This window comes from Cheilinus undulatus, linkage group 9, assembly GCF_018320785.1.
Source record: "Cheilinus undulatus linkage group 9, ASM1832078v1, whole genome shotgun sequence".
Classification (NCBI taxonomy): domain Eukaryota; kingdom Metazoa; phylum Chordata; class Actinopteri; order Labriformes; family Labridae; genus Cheilinus; species Cheilinus undulatus.
Window position 1 is genome coordinate 22532180 of NC_054873.1, and position 22585 is coordinate 22554764.

The window sequence follows — 22585 nt, forward strand, 5'->3', positions numbered from 1 at the left end:
ATTACCAGAAATCAAAGGCCGGAGAGGGCCTGAAGGAAGGGATGGATATGTCTCTGTACAAAGGGCACACTTTGGTAATTAAAACCTATTTTATCAGAGCTGTCCTGTCACTGGTTTTTCTCTAACACTATTGACTATCTGTTGCATGGAGACTGATCACTAATTTACCTTTAAATAAATGAGCCAGAGTTATTTAAATTCTTGCATTTGTCACACAAAATGAAGCAGAAGACATGGTATTATTGAATAAATTATGCCACTTGGTACCACTGAGATGAATTATTAATAGCCTTTAAGGCATGGGCAATGAAGGAAAACACCGTTTATCTTTTGATTCATCTCCATACTGACTTTATGACTTGCATGTTTAAAAAAAAAAAAAGGATTGCAGTTACATCACTTGACTTTTATATTTGTTCCAAAAATTTGTTCTTAAATAGACTGTGAAGACGTACGGTTATCTGATATAACATTCGCTGATGCCACTGTGAAAACATCCTGGAGTCATTTATACCATTCTTGGAGAAATCCAAAACTTTCTATTAAAGTTTAATGGATAGTAAGCTTCCCAAATAAACATCAGTGTTGTATGTCAGGGTAACAACATGCATAGCTGACTTCTTCACTGCAACTTTTAAATCTTTAATAATTAAACACAAAATGAACCTGTTCAGTCAAACAATGGGAGCACTAATGACATGGATAGCACTTTTGTCAACAGAGCCACCTGAGCATTACTTGGGAACTGTCTGAAATACAACAGCATAGCACATGTGTTTTATGGTTTTAGTACTGTGCCCCTTCTTGTTCTTTGTAGGCAAAATAAACTGTGACAGGTCCAACACTTGTCTGCACTGTTTCTGCAGCTCCCACCACCATCCAGCAACCAATGCCATAGGCCAAACATGGGATACCTGAAACAAAAGAGTAGAGCTGCTTTACGAATCTGGAGTGTCATAAAATAAATCCATCTGTATAATAATGGATTAGGATTAAAACACATTTACTAACCTAGATTAATAGCTTTCAGCACAGTGAAAAACTTGTCCTCAAAGTCCAGGTTCTGTGGTGGAGCTTTGGTACAGTGATATTTTATAAAAGGGAAGCAGCCTGTCCTCAGTATGTGGTAGTTGGCTTCCTTAACTTTCCAGTTAAAATTGGACAATCCAAACTGGTCATTGTGGACGGAGCTGTAGCGGACACAGAAAGAAGTCCACGGGGGAAGTTTCCTCTGCTGTAAGTGACAGGTGAGCACCTCTGAGGCTGCTGGACGCGGGGCCTTCCTGCCAAATGTGCTCGGAAATAGGACGATCTTCAGAAAGATGCTGTGCACCTTCCTTAGAAACTCCTTCATGGCTAAAGCTAGTGGTACAGTGTGACACTTTAGCTGCTTTTAGCTTGTTACCATGTTGATCTGCATGCAAACGATTAACAGTTCGAGCTTCTTCGAGCAATAAATTAATTTTAACGAATGTGAAGGCAGGAAAGTAAAGCTACAGCAGACATTATGTAGCCATACGTCCTTCTAAGGGTTGCCGGGTGCTGAAGCTGCACACAGGGGGCTATACGAGCTAACACGAGCTGCTAATGACAGCTAACGTTAGCGAACAATACAGACTGTAAAATTAACACGACCTAGCCCGCTGTAATGTCAAAATACACGAGCCGAACACAGACATGTGAGAATATTACTGTAAGAACTACATTTCTGCTTGTTCTGACCTGGTGCTCCTGTCAAAGTCGTCCGTGTGGAAACTCAGCGCAGCAGAGTGTTCCCCTAACAACACTAGAAAAGAGAACCTGCTTCTTTTATCTGCATGCTCACCTGTGCCCCGGAGGTTTTAGTCCTGTCTTGTGTGAAGTGACCAGAGGTGGAAGTAACTAATTACATTTACTCAAATTACTGCAATAAATTAGTTTTTGGGCACCCTCACTTTTTTGAGTAAATTTCAAAATCAATACTTTTACTTCTTACATAAGTAAGTTTTAACCAGAATAACTTGTTGTGACTTGAAGTGCTCCTAAAGGATGCACAGAGCATGACCTTCATCACATGCATAACCGTGCTATAGACTGACTCTGATTTAGTTTTCCCAGTCTTGCCACAGATTTTCAAGAGTTAGTGCAGCTCTGTCATATTTTAAAAATTTAGCACTGCCAATTTTGCCGTCTAGTTAACTTTATTATGGAGGTTTGACTTTACCTAAATAACCTGGTTGGAGATTTTTTCTCTTATTGCCAAAAAGGAAAGATCATACTTAACTGTACAACTCCTCAGTACTGCACAGTACTTAAAGTAAACTTTAACTTAAGTAAATTTTACTTAATTTGAGTAGATTTTTAGTCTAGTACTTTTACTTGAGTACAATAGATGTGTACTTTTTCCACCTCTGGAGTAATGACTGTTTACCCTGTACTTTACTCACAGAAGATAAACCTATAAAACATAAATATCAAAATAAACTACTATCATCATTTATTTTTTGAAAATGTTCAATAGCATGTTAATTATTAACTTTCCCTGGGGAGAATGAACCCTCTGCAAGGGTTGGAGCCTGATGGCTGCATTTTGTTTGGCTCTAGATCAAGGGTGTCCAAGTTTTAGTCAGTTTAACTGCATTATAACAGTTTAGTTAAAAGTGCATGAATCAGTTTTTATTTTTATTGTGAGCCTAATCACTGCTAAAATCCACTTAGTAATACAATATTTGATTATAATAGTTTTCCTGATGAAATCATAATATAAAAACAGGTGGTACCACCATCATTTATACAGTATTCTGAAGCTAGTCATGTCTTGCTTCCAGGTACCAATCTTAAGATAACCTCACCATGTCTTGTAAAGTGAATATTTTGTATTAAATAATTTGTGCAAGTAAATACTCTTTAGGCATTCTATGTGTTTATTTTCAATCATCAACATCTTCATATGCATAGCCTTTATGGATTTTTTTTTTAAACAATAAATGGGGAAGGAACCGTATATTTATTTTCACCATAATAAATATATATATGTATATATATGTGTGTGTGTGTGTGTGTGTGTGTGTGTGTGAAAAATAAAAAAAGAAAGTATTGGAATGTCCACAAAAATATTACAGGACGTGAATTTCAAATTTTCCTAGTATTTTAATGATTGCCCTATAAAGGGTTCAGAGGAATGATGTCTGAATTTATTAAATGGACTTTTTATTTTCCAATTTGAAGCCACAGGGTTTCAGCAGTAATTCATTATTCTATCATCTCAAAACAGTTTACTTTTACCACGCTCCTTTGTATAATCTCACAACTTAAGCACAACTAAAGCAGAATTATTCTGCTCTTTCTTTTACAAATTAGAACTTTTATATATAATGTAAACACAATAAATCAATAAATGTGGTTCCACTGTAGAATTAAGATATTGACTCTGTCTTTACTCACTGTAGGGTTTATTATTTACTATTAAACTTATTATGAAAGTCATGACAGCTTGTGACATTTTCCTTCAGAAGTTTATTTTATTGTCTCTGCGTGATCAAATGTGAATGTTTCCACTACACAATTTAACATTAACGCTCGCAGACACATGATGATGTAACTTGGCAGCTTTATAAGAGAAGCAGCTGTTTAAGCAGCAGTTTTATCCTCCAGTGCTCTCATCCTGTTCTGTGAAGTCGTCTGCAGTACTTCCTCTATTTCCTTGATCAGCTCCTAAAACAACAAATAAAACTACAAATGAAATTCAAATTCAAAAGATATCTCTGTGATAAACTTTTTAAATATTCTGCTGCACTTTCACCGGCAGAAACAAGCCTGCTGAGCAGAGCTTCATGGAATATGCATGTTTAATTATATAGATGAGGAGAGATCGTTAAGTCATTAACAGGGTACCTTGAAATTGGTTTCTCCTTGCATCTTAGAGGCTGATATTTCCTGATGAATAACTGACAGATTCTGAGCAAAGGTCACTAAAGCTCCCTGGAGATCTTCAGAGACGGTCCTATTAACGACACCCCAAACAAACGAGTTTACTAATGTTCCCCATGTTGCCAGCTAAGAAACAATCACCTCGTTTGTCTGATGGTGCTGGTTAAATGAAACTTCCAGCAGACAACATCTTCAGTCTTTAGGGGCTTGAGCACAGCATGATTTAACTGTTACAGCACTGTGAAAGCTAAAGGATTTAAGTGATAAATATGTTAAATAACCCTCTGCTAAACAACTTTTTGACTTTGCAACGACATTAACAAAGCCAGAGGTGGCATCTTAATCCTCTGAAGGAACTGACTTTCCTTTAAGTCAGAGGATGTCTTCAATCCACTTAAACCTCTACTGTTTCTAATGTGCTTATTTATCTGAACAGAGTGAGGTTCAACTAAACCTGAACTCTTTCTTCTGATATTGTATTTCAGATTTTTTTTTAAAGAGTGTGAACATGAATTTAACCCTGTAAAAATACTTACATCATTCCCAGTTTACATTGCTCAATGCTGTCATAAAGAGCCAACACAGTGCCTTGTTTTCTCTGAAATTCAAATCACAGAGTCAGAAGAACATCCCCATCACCACATACTGTAGTCAAAAAAAGTAAAAAACACATTCAAAATGAATTAATTTAACCTTGTCAGGTCTAGGCAGTGCAGTTTTACCCCCAAAATGTCCATGTAAATGCTTTAGAATGAGAGATATCATAATTCTTCCCCTGTGACTACATCACCCATGATGCAAGGGTCAAGAAACAGTTACGTTGACATTTTTTATGTGAACAGAGGTGCTAGTCCCTCACAGAGTCCAGGAATCTCTTGACAGGACTGTTCTATTATAACCGTTAAATCTTTTCAGATATTACAGTCTGTGTAGTTTAATTAGACATAGCTACAAAATTAGGAAAATGTAACAATGTCAAAGCTCCTGCAAGGAAATTTTGAATTGTCTTGCTTTTGGTACAAAAGGTACAACTTAACTTATCTCTTTGCTCATCTTTAATGTGCATTCATAAGTGACAAAAATCTTTTCTTGTCATATTTTAAGCGTCATATATATAACAGCAAAACTGTGAAGGCTTTTCTGGCTGCAATGTAATCAACTCATTAGTATAATGGACATATAAAATAACTACATAGAAATCAACAATGTTGGGTCTTATTTACCAACCTCTCTTGAGAGAATATTGATTTTAAGACCTCTTATGCAATTTTAAAGAAGATTCTAACATTTACCAACGTTTAAATATGTGTCATTTGTTCTTAGCTAAAGACAAAATCTAAGAAAACTAAGAGAGCAAGATGGGACATTAGCACCCACCACCAGCCAAATGTATGCACTTTTGAGCAGTGTCAGGTGAATTTGCTAAACTTACCAGCCTTTTAAGACAGGTAAGTAAAAGAAACCTGACCTAACCGGTTACAGTAAACGGCATAAATAAAACCAATTTTTTTCTTCTTGTTCCTGGTGACTTTATAAGCAAAGCTGAGCGGACCCACCTTCTCCTCCTCCTCTCTGTGTCAGAGCTGCTGTCAAATGTTTACACGCAGCTGTGTTCTGGGATGCTTTGACTCTGTGTCATATAAAAGTAATTCTCCACTGCAGCTGGTGTGTCTGCTTAAGGTGTGTTTGGACCAATGTCTTGCTTGTCGCTAGTCCAAGGTTGTTAAACAGAGCCTGAATTTTGGGATAGGATTGCAGAAATTGTGCACAAAATATTTAACTCTACCAAGTCTAACACTCATTATGCAAGAAAATGCCTATGAAATTACAGTGCCCCGGCAGAAAGCACAACAAATGTAGCATGGTCGAGTACAGAACAAATGAGTGACAGCTTGGATCATTTATGCACCAACTTTTTCTTATCAAATACCCTACAACTTGAATACTTGAAGCCTTGATTATAATATTATACCCTATTGAATAAAGATACTTGTTAAAATAGAGTGGCTGGTAAAAATGTTTGTGGCTGGCAGATTTTGAATCCACCAGCTACTGTGGCAAGTAGACGGACAGGTTAATTTCCAACCCTGCTAAGAGCTAATATGACATGGTAAAATGATCTATAGACCACTGTAGCTGGTGGATGATGATCTGGTTTGCTCTTTTTAGGTCACAGAGTGGTTTCAGCATCAAGTCTAGTTTAAAAATTAATACTGCCATACTGCTTGCTAATTGATACAATAATACTTCTTAGTTCTCCTCACAGGAGCTTTAAAAACAAATACGTGAATTCAGAGTTTGTTTGTTTGTTTATTTACCTTCTTGTTAAATCCTATGCCATGAGCTTTGCACACCTTGAGAAACACATTATGGTACAGCATGGAAAGGTTTGAGTGAAACAAGTGGCTCCCAATGACTGCATAACGATTCACGGCCAGATTCTGCAGCAAAGGAGACACAAGAAAAAGGAATAGAGCAGAGCAATAGCAAATAATAAGCAGGCAATTTTCCATTAATCTCAAACCAGGTTTGAATGAAAAAGGTTGTGGTGCATGTAAAACGGGTAGAATAGAGATGGCTGAACCACTTACCAAGGTTGTTATAGTTAACTATAACTAAATAACTAAAACTAAAATTCAAAAAACAATGTGGTTAACTGAAACTAAATAAAAACTAAGCTTTACCAAAAAGAAGAAAAAATACCTAAAACTGCATAGTGCGCTTAAAAAACTGACTACAATAAAAATGGAGACAAATATCCTTAGTTTTAGTCTTTGACACAACCATACTGACTGGCACCTTCACCCATGTCTGGGGAGTGTAAAATTGCCTGATCTGATTGGTTAAGACTTCACATAGTGGTAGTTTTATGTCTGGAGTTGTATTTAAACATCATCTTTAAATACATAAAATGATAAGTGAAGAGTAGCCTGTTTTAATATGTTTTCAAAATGTCTGACACTCACTCAGCCCTGAGATCTATCTGTAAAAAAACTAAAACTAACACCAAAACAAATAAAAACGAAACTAAAATGAAGCATTTTTACAAAAAAAAAAAAAAAACAACCTAAACTAACAAACCAGCAGTCAAAACTGATAAAAACTAAACTGAAATCAAACACAGAAAGTGAAAACAAAATAAAAATAGAAACTAATGAAAAACCAAAACTATTACAAGCTTTCTGCGTACACGTCCTTGGGGTCACTGCCGAGTTTGGGGAGTTTATGTGATTAGTAAACATGATGCGTTTGGGGCACATGTGGTAAACTGTTGGGCCTTTCTTAATTAACTGAAGGAGGGAACAATTAACACTTGGAAGACATGCCAAACACAAAATGAGCTTAACTGTACCGTGTCAATCAAAGGAACTGTGGTTTTAGCACTAAATATGTTTGCCTGAGACAAAAGCATGTCTGACTGCACAAAAGGATTCACACAATACAGCACAAAAGATCTGTTCAGAGCATGTACAGTGAGTGTCATAAGCAACAGCAGAGAGGTTGATTACTTAAAAGTGGCAGGGCTCAAGAGGATAAAAATGTTCCTTGATTCCCTGCACCTTTGGGAGAGGGAAAGAGCGAGCCTAAGCCGCTCAGAGCTCAGGAGAGAGCCCATAACTCGCTGTGATGGCTGTGTGTTTACAGTTGTCAAACACAGGACCTTCACATAACAATAAAAGTGTCCAACAGGGGTTTAATTGTGTTTGTAATATGCAGGGCCCTAATGATGGCTACTGCTAAAGCCATTAACCACTGCGGTGGCTCAACTGCCGCACTGAAGCACCAGGCCACCGACTAAATTAATGTTTGATAAAATAATACAAGCCGCAGATTAACAAGCGTAAACTCAGGCATACTGCTAATAAAAGAAGTCTTTTGTTTAAGGCCCGGCACCAGGTTGATGAGGTGTTCAAGCATGCATACACATGCATAATGAAAATGCTATGAATTATTAATGTGTTGATTATTTAGGCTCATCCATCAAAATGATAATGAATTCAGCACCTAAACACCAATTGAGCTCAGTGCGTAATTACAGTATTTAGTTGTATTTAACAAAAATGAAGAGCAAAACATTGATCTATCTTTGTGATTACTGCAGCCGTGTAATTATGCTCTATAAATTCAAGGCTTCCTTTAGACTAAAACTGTTTGTGCTGCTGCCATTCTTGGTCAGCTCTCCCTCTAAAAAGTTATCTCTGTGGAACTAACAAGGCGAAATAAAGTTAAATAGATTAATAAGAAAAAATGAACAAAACTATTTTGAAATATAGTGTAAGAAAAAGCAAGTATAATACTTATGAAAAAGAAAGCTAAAAAGACATTCCCCTCTAACACTGAGTTTAGGTGAATATAAAAAGGTACTTTGGCAGCAGTCTGGTGTTCACAGCATTTTTCCTTCACTGGCAGTGGTACTTCTAAACAGCCTGTGTGGCAATTCAGCCTTCCTCCAGTCATCATCAGAAGCATCTGGGTCATGGCCAGCTGATCACTGTATTTGAAGTCTAGATCAATAGCCCATACCTGCACAGAAACATCATGAGCTTTAGGTCACATCAGAGAAAAACAGGCCTGGTAAACCCAATTTAATCACAAAAGAGGAACCTCAAAATGTTACCACAAATACTCAGTTTTACAAAAAGGGGTCTGTACCTTTTAATTCTTTCACTTTCATCCAGTTGAGAGGCAGTAGAAGAAAAAAACATACTGTAAATGTTGTGTGTGCAACACTTTTAGGTAATTCAGCCGTGGAATGACACATGCACAAAGTAGATCCCTCACTGTGTATTTGGGTTCAGTCCGCCTTGGGCTAGTTCGCTGTGCTCAGGTCTGATGAGAAGCTAAGTCCAGATCTGTATGGTAAATGGCATCATTATAAGTATATTAAGGGGTCAGGTATGGTCGTAGCCTCCTGCTTAAACAGGGCTAATTTTCCCAATAATAACCTAATAGCTATGCCCTCTCTTCAAAAGTGGCAAATAAATCACCAGTGAAGGAGTTGTTAATAACTAAGTGGCAGTGGGCTGCCTCCTTTCTGCTGTTCCTATTTGTCAAAGTAAACGCTCCTGCCACTGAATGCAAATTGCTGCCTGTCTGAAGCATGCAGTCGTTCGATCCTGAGCACTTCATCTCCACTAACGCACAGATATCTAAACCTTTACAGCCATTCTAGTTTGTTTAATTTCTATTAAATTCAAATATATTGTAAAAATGCTTAAAAATGCTCATTTTCATTCATGATGAAGAAGTATTTTTTTATTGATTAAACTGAGTCCAGGTTTCTTTCTTCAGTAAAATGTATGGAGAAATGTGAAAATGCTTATCACATTTCCAGAATGACATCTTTGTATATTTTATCAGTGTGCCTCCAAGATTAGCATCCTGCACTGACAGAGGAAAAGAAAATCTTTACATTTTTATAATTTGAAGGCTATTATAATTATAATTATTATTTTATTGACGTAATTGATTTTTAATGGTTCATTAGTTCAGGTCAGAATAAAAAAATTTTATTCTTTTAGAGGAGCTGTCCAACAAAATACTCTAGTGAAGATCTCAGAAGGGTCAATGACATGACGTGCACACTACTGTGTCAGAATCTCTTATTTCCTTTAGAAAAAAATAATCCACTCAAGGCATATATCAGTTTGTTCTACAAAAACACTTTGTTTGAATACACTGTCAGTATATGTATTTGAATTATATAATTAATTTCATATTTTTGCATCTCTGACTCTTAAAATGTCAGGTGGCCAGACCATCTGAGTAAATGAACAGAATACTGATACTGTTCAAAATAGCATTTTGTAAGAAATTCAAATTAGAATACTTTGGTATGATTTTATGTTTGAAAAAAACAAATGTCATTAAAACTGATCAATATAGGGTTATCTGGATCATCGAAAAACCTTTTTTTTTTCAAGTTATCATCCATTTACCTTCAGATGAAAATTATGGCCAAGTGCAATGGTTTATAGATCCTTTTGAAGAAAAGATTGAAAAACACATTTTCAGTCATAGGTGAGCAGGTAAACTTTCCATGTCAGGTGGTACATGCACTGTAAAACAACCCAAAAAATTTAATTTACCATCAAACCCTTGATTTTATCATAAAAAACACACATGTCCACTTTCTATTAAGATTAAAAACATCAATACGTGTCAATTTTTTTTTTTTACCTGTTTAAAATTAATTGCAAATTGTTGGGTGGTGCAACTTGTGTTTCAGGTGGTGAAATTTCAAAAAGTATCACTTTATGAAATCAATAATATTATTTAAAGCTCCAAAAATATTAACTTTACTTCTATTAAGGTAAATGAGCTCGCAGAAAGTATTCATATAGGGTGTGACATGATTCCCAACTCCGACATCTGAGGTAAATGAAGAACAGTAGAAGTCCCTGAATGCTGACTTGGCGCAAGATTTTGGGATTTTATAGATAATCTGTACATACTAGTATTTATGATTTTTTTCATGGCACCAGTCTCGAACCAGCACACTGAAAAGTTTTCTTTTAGGTATCGGGGACAATTGGAGTAACATTGTGGCGTGCAAATCGAGACAGACAGACACACTGCCGATTATAGTAGAGGTATCAGATATCAAAAAATGTTTAATCGATTACAATTTTGCTGAGGTGAGTGATACATCGTCCATGTCAGGTGGTACAATTACATTACATTACATTTTTTTAAAAGTTAATACAATTTCTGATCTGACAGAATTATTTATTGGAAGTTATTATTGTATTTGATCATCTTAAATAATTTTTCATTGAGTGAAATAAGGGAAACACCAGATGTACAATTCCAGCCTTTTTAATCAAGCTTTAAAACCAGCTACTGTATATGAGAGCTGAATAAAAAAGAAGAGATGGTACCTTTTACTCTATAAAGTCTGTCAAATAGCACATTTTAAGACAATCAATAGAATTAAAGGCCTTGTGTATTCATGTTTACATCAGATGTGAGTCCTCCAGTCAGTCGCCCTTACTCTCAGACTTAGCTCATACCAGATTCATGCTCATCTCTTTGCATCAGGTTGGTACCTGAGCCTGTGTGATAAACGCTCCCTGCTTGCCATTCACCAGACTGACTAAAAATCATACCCCATGTCTCATTGTTGCTTTTAACAAAGCTGTGGCAAATGTAAGCCTGGATTGTACCTGTTTTCTATTGCCTTGCATTTTCATTAAAATCCCTGATGCTGCAGCTGGGGCCCCACGGCTCCACAATGTGAGGGAAGACTGCAAGGGCAAACATATGTGACCCACTTCTTCACATCAAATAAAGTAGGCAGCTTTTAGCAACAGGTTTGAATCTAAATTGATGTTTAAATCCAGACAGGTTTGCCCATGTGGCTCTCCGCTGTCTGTGCTCTGTGTGAGGGGAGACGCTTAAGAATCTGCCTTTAATGTTCCTGCTTCTATTCAAGCACACGCTGTTTATAGTCTGTTCTTAATTATGCTGTTAGTGAATCCCATTTAATTTCAGGTCAACACTGAGAATGAAAATTAAATCGAAGGCTGCTATTATATCACTTTCCACTGTTAGAGATCAGTGCAGCTTCTGTCCATAAGAGTAATTTGAGAGATAGCACATTTTATCATTTGAGTGCCACTGAATATTAAAAAGATTTGACATATCAAATTCAGAATTACAGGGAGATATGTGAAGGATTAAAAAAAATGATTACATTTGATAAAAGTCTACAGAACATGAAAAAATGCTGAAAAAAATTTCAGCCAACAAAACTAATTAAATGAAACAAAATTTTAGCTCCAAAAAAGTTAAGGAAATAATTGCATTGCCCAAACACTGCTTAGTTCACACTGTGTTAACTAAGATACTACCCTCTAGTGGCAGTAAAACCCTTAGCTAGTGTATACTCCAAATCCATTTTTGTGAAAATTCAGTATGAATGCAAACATACAGTAGATAAAGCTGCAAAAGTAAGGACACAAAATAACTAATAGCAGGATGCTGATCCAAAAATATACTGAAATAGAGGGAAATGAATTGCTTTTTATTTCTTAATAACCAAATTCAAAAAAGAAAACTGTTCAGTGCTGTTTTTTACCCTTTTATATCCCTGTAAAGTGACACTAGAGCTTTCTAGTGCAGGTTGAGTATTTTATAGACCATATTATAAACAAAGCATTTCATTTTACAGCTCTGGATCAATAAGCAGTCAATGTAGCCACATGTTAGGAGCAGAGGTTAAACCATCATAAACCAGTCAATTTCCAATATCATAAATCAAGAAGCTTTCAACAAAACTTAATCCTGACAAATGATATAAGGCTCTGATGGCGCCTGGCTATGAAAAAAGAAGAAATTTCAGCAGACTGCTACAAGTAACCAGTGAGGGGTTAAAAACTGACAGGTCGTCCCTGTGAAGCCACACAAATCACTTTAGAATGACCTATTGTCTGAAGGATGGGTGCCTCTGAATTTCTCGGCATTGTGAGGTTAAAGGGCAGGCCTTAAATGGTGGAATCAGTGTATCGACACAATAAGACCTGACAGTTTATTAGATGGCCTTGCGACACATTTGGTCTCTGTGCCCACTGTTTGCCTTGCCTTTTTCCAAACCCCAGGGGAGCAGTAGGGGAGGCACCTATCTGCGTATATAGATCCCTGATGCAGCCTAAAAATTGATCTCTTTCACCGATAAGGTGCAAATAGCAAGCTATGTTACCAAGTGGTGTGACAGCCTGGAACATTATTGTCTTGGTAACATGAACTAAAGACGTCTCCCCCTTCTCACCTTTTGTTCCATGGTGTTGGGGTTCACAAAAGCAGCTAGATCCACGGAGATGTAACCCACAATAAGACGCTGCAGACAGGCCTGGCCCACACGCATACAGATGGAGTTTAAGGTGTCAGGGTGGATGGAGGTCTGAGGAACAATGGAGCCCAAAGACTTCAGTTGACAGGAGCCACGAAGCTGGTTACCACAGGATAGTATGGTGACGTCACCCCCCGGCTCCAGCAGCAAGTCTACCGTGAGACAGGTGAGACTTTCTGAGGGTGGAAAGGCCTCCACAACACCGCCTTGAACCAGTGATAGCAGAAGAATAAACAACCAAAAGTTAGTTAGTCAACTTCTGACTTTCTTCTATCTTCTTTTAAAGCTCCTGTGAGAAACTTTCTGTTTTTGGATTTTGGTGCCCTTTGTGGAAAAAGTGGGATCACTTATCACTTCTAATCTTAACTCCATTCAGAGTAAATGGTTTTCCATGTTGATTTGACTGTGTTAATCAGGGCTGGACTGGGAAGAAAATTTGGCCCTGGAATTTCTGACTAAAACCAGCCCATCACAACGGGCTGAATATGACGCAACAGGACTCATTTGTACCCCTTAATATGTAAAGCTACCACAGTTTTTCAGCTTTTTTTTTTTACATAGCATCTTCATTGACAATTATTTTGATTTGCCAATTATTTGCATATCCAAGCAATTGTTTTGGTGCCCAAGTTTTGTTTCCTCTTAACACTTTAACTTTCAAGCTGTGGGGGGCAATGCTTTGGAAGACATAACTGGAACAGTAAACAGTAATGTTATAGAAAAAGATAAATCATACTGACCCCAAAGAGCATCAGCCCACCCTTTAGTCCAGCCATGGTGTTGTTACATTCAGTGTTAATATAATTCTGTGGAGAATCAATTGATCTAAGCTCTGCCCACTGCCATTTCAAATCTGGGGATGAAGTTTTCCCATGGTGCCCTTTTGCAGAGTGTTTAAATGTGTTTAAATGTTGGGTGTCTTTAGATATTACCTGTTGTACAGTGATCACTGCCGGGGTTTCATTTGCACATGCTCTGGTAAATTATTGTTGTTTTTGATGTTAAACTCTCCTGCATCGTGAGTGAAGTTATCTACTAAGTTGCTCACTTCCTGACTGTGGTTATGGATGATCTACAATAACGGAGAGAGTGCAGACTGTCAGCTCAGGGCATGTAGTAGCCTCATTGCCCCACAGTTGCCATATGGTACCTCACAGTGCCACAGATTATCTATAATGTGAGGTGGCTATCTCTATTCAGAATGTGAAGTACTGTGTACATAACTGAAATTATTAATACCTTAAATTTACATCCAATGTATAATGGGAATAACACAAAATTGTGCAAAAAGGACACTATAATGTGCAAAAAAAACAACTCTGTGAATGTTAGAAAATTAACACTACAAGAATTTAAATGTTAACACTTTTCAAAATGTTAAATCATCACTCAAAAGAGTGGACACATAAATGCAATTTTTAGAGTTAGATTTAATGCTTTCAGTGTGAATTTGTTGGAAACTAACAATTTTGCTGCATTAACTCTTATTTAGTGTTAGAAATATAACACTGGATAGAGTAAACTTTTAACACTACACTCTAGTGCTATGTAAAATCAACACAGAACAGTGTTGACCAGTGTTAAATTTCAAGTATCAACACTGTTGATTTAACTTTGTTGTAGTGTAAAATATATGTGTAGTGCTGAATAATATTGACACTTTTGAAAGTGTTACATTCAACTCTATAGGTGATGAAATAACTCTTCTGATTTTGCCATGTAGAAAAACATGCCACTTTGATTTCTCTTAACTTTCAAACAATGTACTCATGGGAAAATTTTGGCATGGAAAAATTTAAATAAAGGTTAATTTTTTTAGCGAATTCTGTTCATACCTACAACGCCACCACAGTAGTTAAGACATTAAAAGCCAAAATCTCCTCACAGGAGCTTTAATTTTTCAGTTCAACCAAGTCACATCTGGCAATAAAATGACTGTTAACGAATTCAAAAGGTCTGTATTTGCAGGTGAATTTTATTCAGTGCCTGACAAAAGTAATCTGACCTTGCCTGAGGAAGTTCTTCAGGAAACCGGCCCAGGTGGGATAGTAGGAGGTTTTAGCTGGGCGGGCGTAACGGGCAAGCCACTCTGGGATCTCATCTAAATACCTGAGCAGCACAGACTCCTGCAGACAGAAAAGTAAAGGTGCAAATGAGTTGGTGACACATCTGAGGACTTTACGTACATTTGTTAATTCAAACACTAGTCCATAACAAGTGCTGGCTACTTTATTCTGTCCCATTATCAAAGCTCTCTAGTTGTCGACTGCATTATTGGAAATGCCCTTGTGTTATCCGGATGACTCCTGTGACTGCTTGTTATCCTTGAGACCTTTGGTGGCTGCTTCAATTTCTGTGCAAGTGTGTGACGGGTACTGCGGGAGGGTCTATCAGTGAGTGACAGCCTATTATCAGAAGGCCTCAGGAGTCTAATGGCTTTAACTCACATCCACAGAGACAGCACCTGCCCTCAATAACAACTCTCTCTGCTGGGCAGCTGATGAATGCCGAAGCTAACCCCATCTATCTGGGGATCAATCAGGGCTCGACTGGGATCGATATCACTCTTGTTTCTGTAACTAGGAAATGCCATAATGGTTTCAGCACTTAATTACGCTGTTAATTTCTCACTTTTTTTAGATGCCGTTGCCAACTCATGGCCACTGTTTCCTGCCTAAATGCTGTGACATGTTTAAAGTAACAACAATAACTCTACTCTGACTGTAGCTGTCATTTTATGCTATATACATTGTATGATACAACTATAATTGAATGCTTTTATTGGCATAATGAAGATTTAAGTGAAGTATCCTCTTGTAAAAACATATTTTAGGGTGTGGTAATGATTTGTCTGACCATTAGGGAGGAATTTGATTCATTACAGCACATTAAAATATGTGAAACTTATCTGAAAGACAACTAGAATCTGAATGGAAATAATGTCTTTGTTCTTTTATCATTCCATCTAAAGCGTTACTTTGTTTGACTATATGCTGTTTGGCTTCACTGGAGACAGAACTGGAGATTATGCTGTTGATATTCCAGTCATGTAACAGCCATCATCATATTCAAGTACTGTAAAAGGCGAGGTCAAATGCTACACAGTGATTCCCCCTATACAAACCATAAAGCACACAATGGTGCGGCAAAAAGTGTAAGGGAACGGTTGTCATTTTCAACGGAAGAGCAAGCTCACCCCAGGACTTTGCCTATGCAGTTCACAGAAACAGCAGGACAGGAGGAAAAGAAAGAGAGAGGTATTTTGCAATAAATTATTTGGACTTAAACTGCGTACAGTCCCCTGTGATAGGATTCAGGCTTTGCTTGGTGTCCACATAAAGCCAAGCAATCTGGTCATAAATAAAATAGATGTTGCCGCGCTTCTTTGATTGCTCTATTACATAGTGAAACAAGTGAGAAGCCGCAGCCAGTCCCTAAAACACAAAAGACATAATCAGACTAGTTAGACTTGGTATAAATGTTCATTTATTCCTCCAACTTTCCCATCCAAACCTGCTACTTTCTATCCTCTGGCTGATTTCATATTTAAAATAATAGATTAGCTCATATTTTGGCATTATTTTCCTCTCAGTTTGACTGTAACCGTCAGTGACAAGGACAGCATCATTCCTTCTTCTTAAAAGAACTTGTGGCTGCACTGAAATCAAAGAAACTGCACTTTAGTTATATATATAGAGCTAAAGTGAAGCACAGAAAACATTGAAATGAATTATTATGTGTAATTCAAAGTATTTATATCAAGGTGGAGCATTATATTTTAGAACTCCTGCATGCAATCACAGAGTGCACAATATTTAGACAGAAAACATCTGTATTAATGTCCCTATGCCTCTTCAGTTGTAGTGATTATCAAATGACCCATTTCGTTGACAAACTTAACCTAAATAAGGTGTTGCTCAAGATCTGTTTGTACACAGCGTGACAAAAAGAAATACTCCATCTGTTGACGCTATTAGGTGTAATTTTTACCCTCTTGTGCCTAATGATCCATAAGCAAGCTGTGTGAGAGCTTAAGTGTGTGTTGTGTGTGTAGCCCCCTTCAGGCATAGCATGGGTGCAGATCTACATGTCTTTAACCTCTCTCTGTGTGAATACTAAAAGATACCCGGGGGCTTTCTGCAGGCTGAAACATAGCGCTGGAGGCTGTGGGCCTCACTATATTCACAGAAACCCACTAACCCTCTCCTGTGGAAGTGTTGATATCTCTTCTCTCTCCTGTTGTTGTTGTACCCTTTTTTGCATTACCAGAAGGGATCTGATTGTTGATATTATTCTAAAAGACCACTTGGCATTCTTGTGAGTCCAGCCTCCTCATGCTGAGCCCTTCAAGACGAGCAATAATTACAAATAAATGTGCACAGTTTGTGCAGGCTAAGGCCAAGAAACCATCTCTAATCCCCTCTCATCATTTGCAGTTAATTATAAAGGGTAGGAGACATTCCACTAAGCTGTAAAAGTTATTTATTATATTTAACTTACTTATGATCCCTTCAATCATCACTATTTTCCTACTTTTTGGTAAACAATGTACTTGTTGATTATTAAATTATGAATACATTTTTAAAATGCTTGATTTTATAATTTGCATTTATCAATAATTTATGAAATCGCTACAATTTTCATCTATTGCTTAAATGCTTGTAGATATTCAGCATTGTAGATATATATTGCATTCACAAAATGTCATGGCTATTGCAATTAGGGCTACCCCTTTCAAACAAAGTGCTCCATTAATGAGTGTTATATCTCTAAATATTTTAAACATTTAAAAATCCATCTAGAGTTTCTCCTGTGAGGAGAGGACAGCAAAGGGATGCACTAATATCAAATATTCATATCTTTCTATTTAATTAACAATGTTGTCCTGAAATCTTTCAGCATAAAAAGCCAAAGTGTTGTCTTTAATGAACACACGTACAACAGCAGAAGGGAGATGTGATACATTTAAAGGACTAATGCATTTTAGGGCAAGATGATGTCATAACAAAAAGAATGATGCAATGAAGAGCACAGGATGTGGGCTTTGCTTTGATTAAAAGAGCAAGGTGTAGAATAAAGGCCAGTTAAAGTGTTGTGTCCATATGGCCCAGAAGCCCCGAGGCAGTGGGCCTACACTGGGGGCCTCGGCACTCTTCCCTCTCCATGGGACCCCAGCTGGTGAAACAAACCCCATTTACTTTCTGTGCCGCCTCAGCCGCCATTATGGACCTTGGCTGTGGCTCAGCCACTCTCCGCCATAATTAACAGCACTGATGCCACAACAATTACAGCCCGACACTGCACATGCACAGTGAATCAAAGAGCGAACTAATAGGAACAAAACAGAGTGAGCATTAAGAAGCTCAAGATGACTGCTGTTCCTTCAAATGGAATAAAAAGCAAAATCGTTGTGCTTCAAGCCCACAATCATTAGCCAGTAATTAGTTTACACAAAGCTCCCAGTTAAATGGCAAAATACTGTAATTAACACATGACAGAAAATCAAAGGCTACTTTGTAAGCATACGAGAGAAATAAGAGCCAGGGGCTCAGACGCTGTGTACAGATTGCATCTGTACTAAATGAACGATTTACCAATGATTATGCCCATTTTATTTGTTCTGAATAGGCCATAGACTAAAAGTTATTTGTTTTATGAGGAGAAACCAAATCTTGATATTTTATACATCAATTACAATGTTAAGACTTTAAGCCATAAGCACAGTATTTGTGCCTAAATTAACATTGTCTTATAATAAACCTTTGAGACATTTTTATAGAAATTAAATCAGCTGTAAAAACATGTGGCTCTAAACAGCATTGTAACTCAATAAATATAGGCGTACACATCTAAAACAGTGTTGACAATAATGCCTGTATTATGATTTTATTGTCTCTGCCAGGTGTCCTAGGACATTAGATGGGATTTTGTTTTTCTCTACACACTGACACCAGTTGATGTGTGTGCCTCAGAGGATGGATAATGGTCGTGTGTCTTAACAGATATTTTATCTATTGATTTAATAATCTGTGGCTCTTGGGACAATGCTCAAAATATTGTTCCACGGGGACAAGCATTGTGAATGTAACATTTAGACAACCCACACTGAACTAAATGCTGACATCCCTCTGACCCTGCCGTGACCTCCGCTTTTGATCCATCTGTTAAGAATCTAGTTTTTACCACGGAAACTTTTAACGCCTGACTCCTTATTGGTATGAGTGTAATAATAATAACAATAAACTTTATTTGTACTGCACTTCTCTAAAACCATTGCTTTGAAAGGAACCATAAAAACAAGACACAATAGTAAAAAACATCCATTTAGGAAGAAGTAATAGGGTTAATAAAACACAGCTAAAACACAAAACTTAAATTCAATAAAACATTGCATAAAAGTAAGTATATAAGAAGAAGTGGTGTTGCAGTTTATGACAGTGGTGGAAGTGATGTAGTCCTTTGAGACAAATCTTTACCTGAATCCATTCTCTCTTCCATTTCTCAGGACCATAACAATGGTATTTCTGCAGGGCCCAGTTATAGCAGCTTAGATGACATGTATCACAGTATGCTATACCACGGCCACCATGCTCTGAGTCAATCTTAAAGAGCCAGCGCTGCACTCCAATGTTCTTTGTCAGGAGCTCAGCCAGTGTTTCATGGAGCTAAAACAACACAGGGAAATGTGAATTAAAAAACATATTTAATCAGAGGTAAAACTGAAAATAGTTCTGGGTTATCAGGCATTTAATGAAGTCTGACATACAACTGTTTGTTTGATCTCTGACCTGGCTGAGTGAGTAGATGTCTCCTTGACCAGGTGGTACTTCAACCTCTGCCCCCACAAAGATTTTCCTTCCTCCAGACTTTGTGCCGTAGAGCTGTGCAACAGCCGGCTCTGGAGCCAGGATTGGCACTCCTAGCTCATCAGCCACTGCCAGGTCATCCACATGGGCCACTCCACCCACAATATAGGCCTGCTTCCCCTGGATCAGGTTCCAGATGCGCTTCAGGGTGTGTGGACTGTACTTCAGCAGTGTAGAGAGGCACATGTTATGGGTCTGGAAGAGAAGAGGAGAAAAAGATTATTGCCAGAGCTAAGAGTTTTAAGTGTGTCTTCCAAGAGTTGTTCCATGACCTGATTTATCACTGTGTACACACAACACATCTATTATTGTAACAGCCAGCAGGGTGTTGACCTCTCCTGTATTCCGGCAGGTTGAATTGATAAAAGTTGCCGGTGGGAGGCCTCCCCTATCCTTCACATCTTTAATGTGTGCTAGCAATGAGCTCCTTGGGAATATAACTAATTACTTCACATCTGTATTTATTTGATCCACATGGAATTATCCCTTCTGTCACTGGCAGAATGCGCTGCCAGCCATGGGTAGCAGTGATTCATCTCAGCAACACGTCTGGCACAGTTTAACAACAAAACAGCAGGAAAATCAATAGACAGAAATGAAGACCATGTCATGGTGCACAGTCAATCTGGTGCAAAAAGATGTAAAACAACAGATAAAATGGCTCCGTGTAAAAAGACAATAAAACAGCACCTTGATTTTATTGCGCTCGGGTAATTCAGAGGATTAAGAATTTTTTGTAGTGCTGCAGTTAGATGAAATGAGTAAGTTAATTAAACCAGTATGCAATTTAATTGTTTACTGAACATTATCTAGAGGCATTTCAATGTATATTAATTAAGTATGCCTCAATAAAGCTTTAGTTTGTTTACTTTGAAATAACAAAGATATTTAATTCCAAAAGTAGCAAAAGGAAAGAAAAAGTATTAAACAGAGTGTGGCTCTCATGGGACTGCTATAGTAAAATCTCCAAACAGTATCCTCTAAAAGGAGGACTCACAGAATACAGATGCATTTTAAAAGAATAGTATAATTATTTAAAAAGCTTTAAAATCCTGCTGAAAAAGTTTACACACACACACAAACTGTGACCCTACCGGGAAATAATCAACCGCCTCAGGGGTGAGGATGACAAAGCGCCTGCTGCAGGATGGAGCTTGACTTGTCGTGGCATCAGCCCCATACGCGGGGTGCTCACACTTTAGCAGGCTGCTGTAATAGTGCAAGATGTCCTCCCCTAGATGCCACGGACATACGTAGACGACTTCCACATTTTCATCTGAAATAAAACATAAGGCTTCACAAATCAGATCAGAACAAGCAAGCTAATGTGCTCATTGTATGATATATGAAGCTGTAAAAGGCACCCACCTCTAATTTCACAAAGTCTGCTTATTTGGATGTTCTGTGAGATGTCAAATTTCTTGAACCTCTGTTGTTGGCTTTGGGAGAATCCTGAGAGAACAAGACATTCAGACAGTGAGCAACATCGTCTTTCATTAGCTTTATTCAGAATCTTTAGTTCAAACTACCCTTTAATGTGCATGTCATTAAAATTAGGGTTGTGTTAGTTCAGTCCAAGCACACAGTAGAGGGATCTGATGATTAATTTAGTGTAATAACTAGCAGGTGCAGTGTCTTTAGTGTGCTGGGAAGTTCTGTCGCACCATGTCCAGCCACCACTGAGCTACATTCAGTGGTACCTCCAGGATTTTACTCAATGTCTGTCTGGATTTCTGCCTGAGAGAGAATCCTCAACTGAATCAAGGTAATTAAATGATTGGATTCATGCTAATTAACAACAATGGGGTTCAACTTTCTAATTATCCTTGCTCACACAGCACTCTCTGAAGCCACCCCGAGTGCAAATAAAGCATTCCATCTGCTAGTAATTAGGCTTAATAATTTTAGACAACCGCTCAATGATTTACAATGCACATGCCTGATTACAGTCTAAATGTGAGCGCCACAGTGAAATTAGAACAAGAACAGATCATAGCATGTACTCTGTGTCAAGTTCAAAAACACAGCAGCTCCTCCTCTCTTTTAGTATTTTTTTCTTTTGCAAAGCAATAAAATAAGACCTTTGTGCCTCTTGCAAATATTCTACATAATGGCTTTTCATTTGCTTAATCTGCAAATTAAATGGCGATTGAGAGTAAATTGTTCAGTTCCCTGGCACAGGGACTGTCATCATCCTGTGAGTGCTTTCCTGCAGAGAGTCATTTGAATGAGACGGAGTGCCTCCACCAGTGCTTCAGACTGGGGCGGCAGAGTGGCGAGACAGGGGATGACTGCTGCTAGATCAGATGTGTGTGTGTGTGTGTGTGTGCGTAGCAGGCGGAGAAAGCTACCTAATGAAGGGATGTGGATAATGGTCCTCTTGGAAGACTGGATGTGTTTCCAGTTGGCTGCCAGATGCTGGGGATGGAGAAAAAGAGTGATCAGATAGGGGACTGCCTGAGCGTGTATCAACACACACGCACATACACACACAAATCATCATCACTGCATTGCTAAAACACATCAGGTCAATATCTCTGGGCTAACAGCAGCAAACCAAGCATAAAATACTACCTTAATTAAATTAAGCGTTTACTTTAGAAACATCTTGCAATTAATTCAATCAGCTTGGTACATGATGCTACCACTAGTGGAAGATTAGCAGGCTTAATTAACAGGGCATGAATGTTTAAAGTGTGAAAACATACATTTTTTTCATGTATACACACACTGTGATGTTAAACTAAATGAACTCGTAGGTACTAATTAATATTATGTCAGAACTCCATAAGATGCTCAACCCAGATGACAGCACAGACATGACATCTATGCTGAACAGGAAAAAATGTAATAGATTAAGGAAGAGCGCTATCATACACTCTCTTGAAGTACTAAATAGAACTTTTTTTTGTGCTGTAGGAAAAAAAGTGACCAAAGGTGGAAAAACTAATTACATTTA

At 37.7% G+C, this 22585-nt stretch overlaps 2 protein-coding genes across 2 annotated transcripts in view; both read right to left on the reverse strand.

Moving 5' to 3' along the window:
* Nucleotides 1-627: 627 nt before the first annotated feature.
* On the reverse strand, nucleotides 628-1766 carry c9h15orf61 (chromosome 9 C15orf61 homolog). Its single transcript, XM_041795863.1, has 3 exons — nucleotides 1723-1766; nucleotides 1012-1362; nucleotides 628-914 (listed from the first exon to the last, which is right to left on the reverse strand). Exons 2-3 carry the CDS (start codon nucleotides 1352-1354, stop codon nucleotides 787-789), a joined length of 471 nt encoding a protein of 156 aa, XP_041651797.1. The 5' UTR covers nucleotides 1355-1362; nucleotides 1723-1766; the 3' UTR covers nucleotides 628-786.
* Nucleotides 1767-3609: 1843 nt separating this feature from the next.
* iqch (IQ motif containing H) overlaps nucleotides 3610-22585 on the reverse strand; it is a 29976-nt gene continuing 11000 nt past the window's right edge. The window contains exons 10-21 of the mRNA XM_041796238.1: nucleotides 21978-22044; nucleotides 20995-21078; nucleotides 20721-20902; nucleotides 19549-19821; nucleotides 19237-19425; nucleotides 14766-14886; nucleotides 12680-12966; nucleotides 8275-8433; nucleotides 6228-6350; nucleotides 4446-4507; nucleotides 3874-3982; nucleotides 3610-3693 (exon numbers count right to left, since the gene is read on the reverse strand). Of these exons, the coding sequence (XP_041652172.1) occupies nucleotides 3610-3693; nucleotides 3874-3982; nucleotides 4446-4507; nucleotides 6228-6350; nucleotides 8275-8433; nucleotides 12680-12966; nucleotides 14766-14886; nucleotides 19237-19425; nucleotides 19549-19821; nucleotides 20721-20902; nucleotides 20995-21078; nucleotides 21978-22044 (1740 nt within the window). The remainder of the gene's footprint in view (nucleotides 3694-3873; nucleotides 3983-4445; nucleotides 4508-6227; nucleotides 6351-8274; nucleotides 8434-12679; nucleotides 12967-14765; nucleotides 14887-19236; nucleotides 19426-19548; nucleotides 19822-20720; nucleotides 20903-20994; nucleotides 21079-21977; nucleotides 22045-22585) is intronic.

Coding starts and splice junctions, on each gene's coding strand:
- c9h15orf61 (XM_041795863.1), bottom strand. CDS start 1,354: ATGAAGGAGTTTCTAAGGAAGGTGCACAGCATCTTTCTGAAGATCGTC. Junction 915..1,011: donor GCTGAAAGCTATTAATCTAG/GTTAGTAAATGT, acceptor CTTTTGTTTCAG/GTATCCCATGTTTGGCCTAT.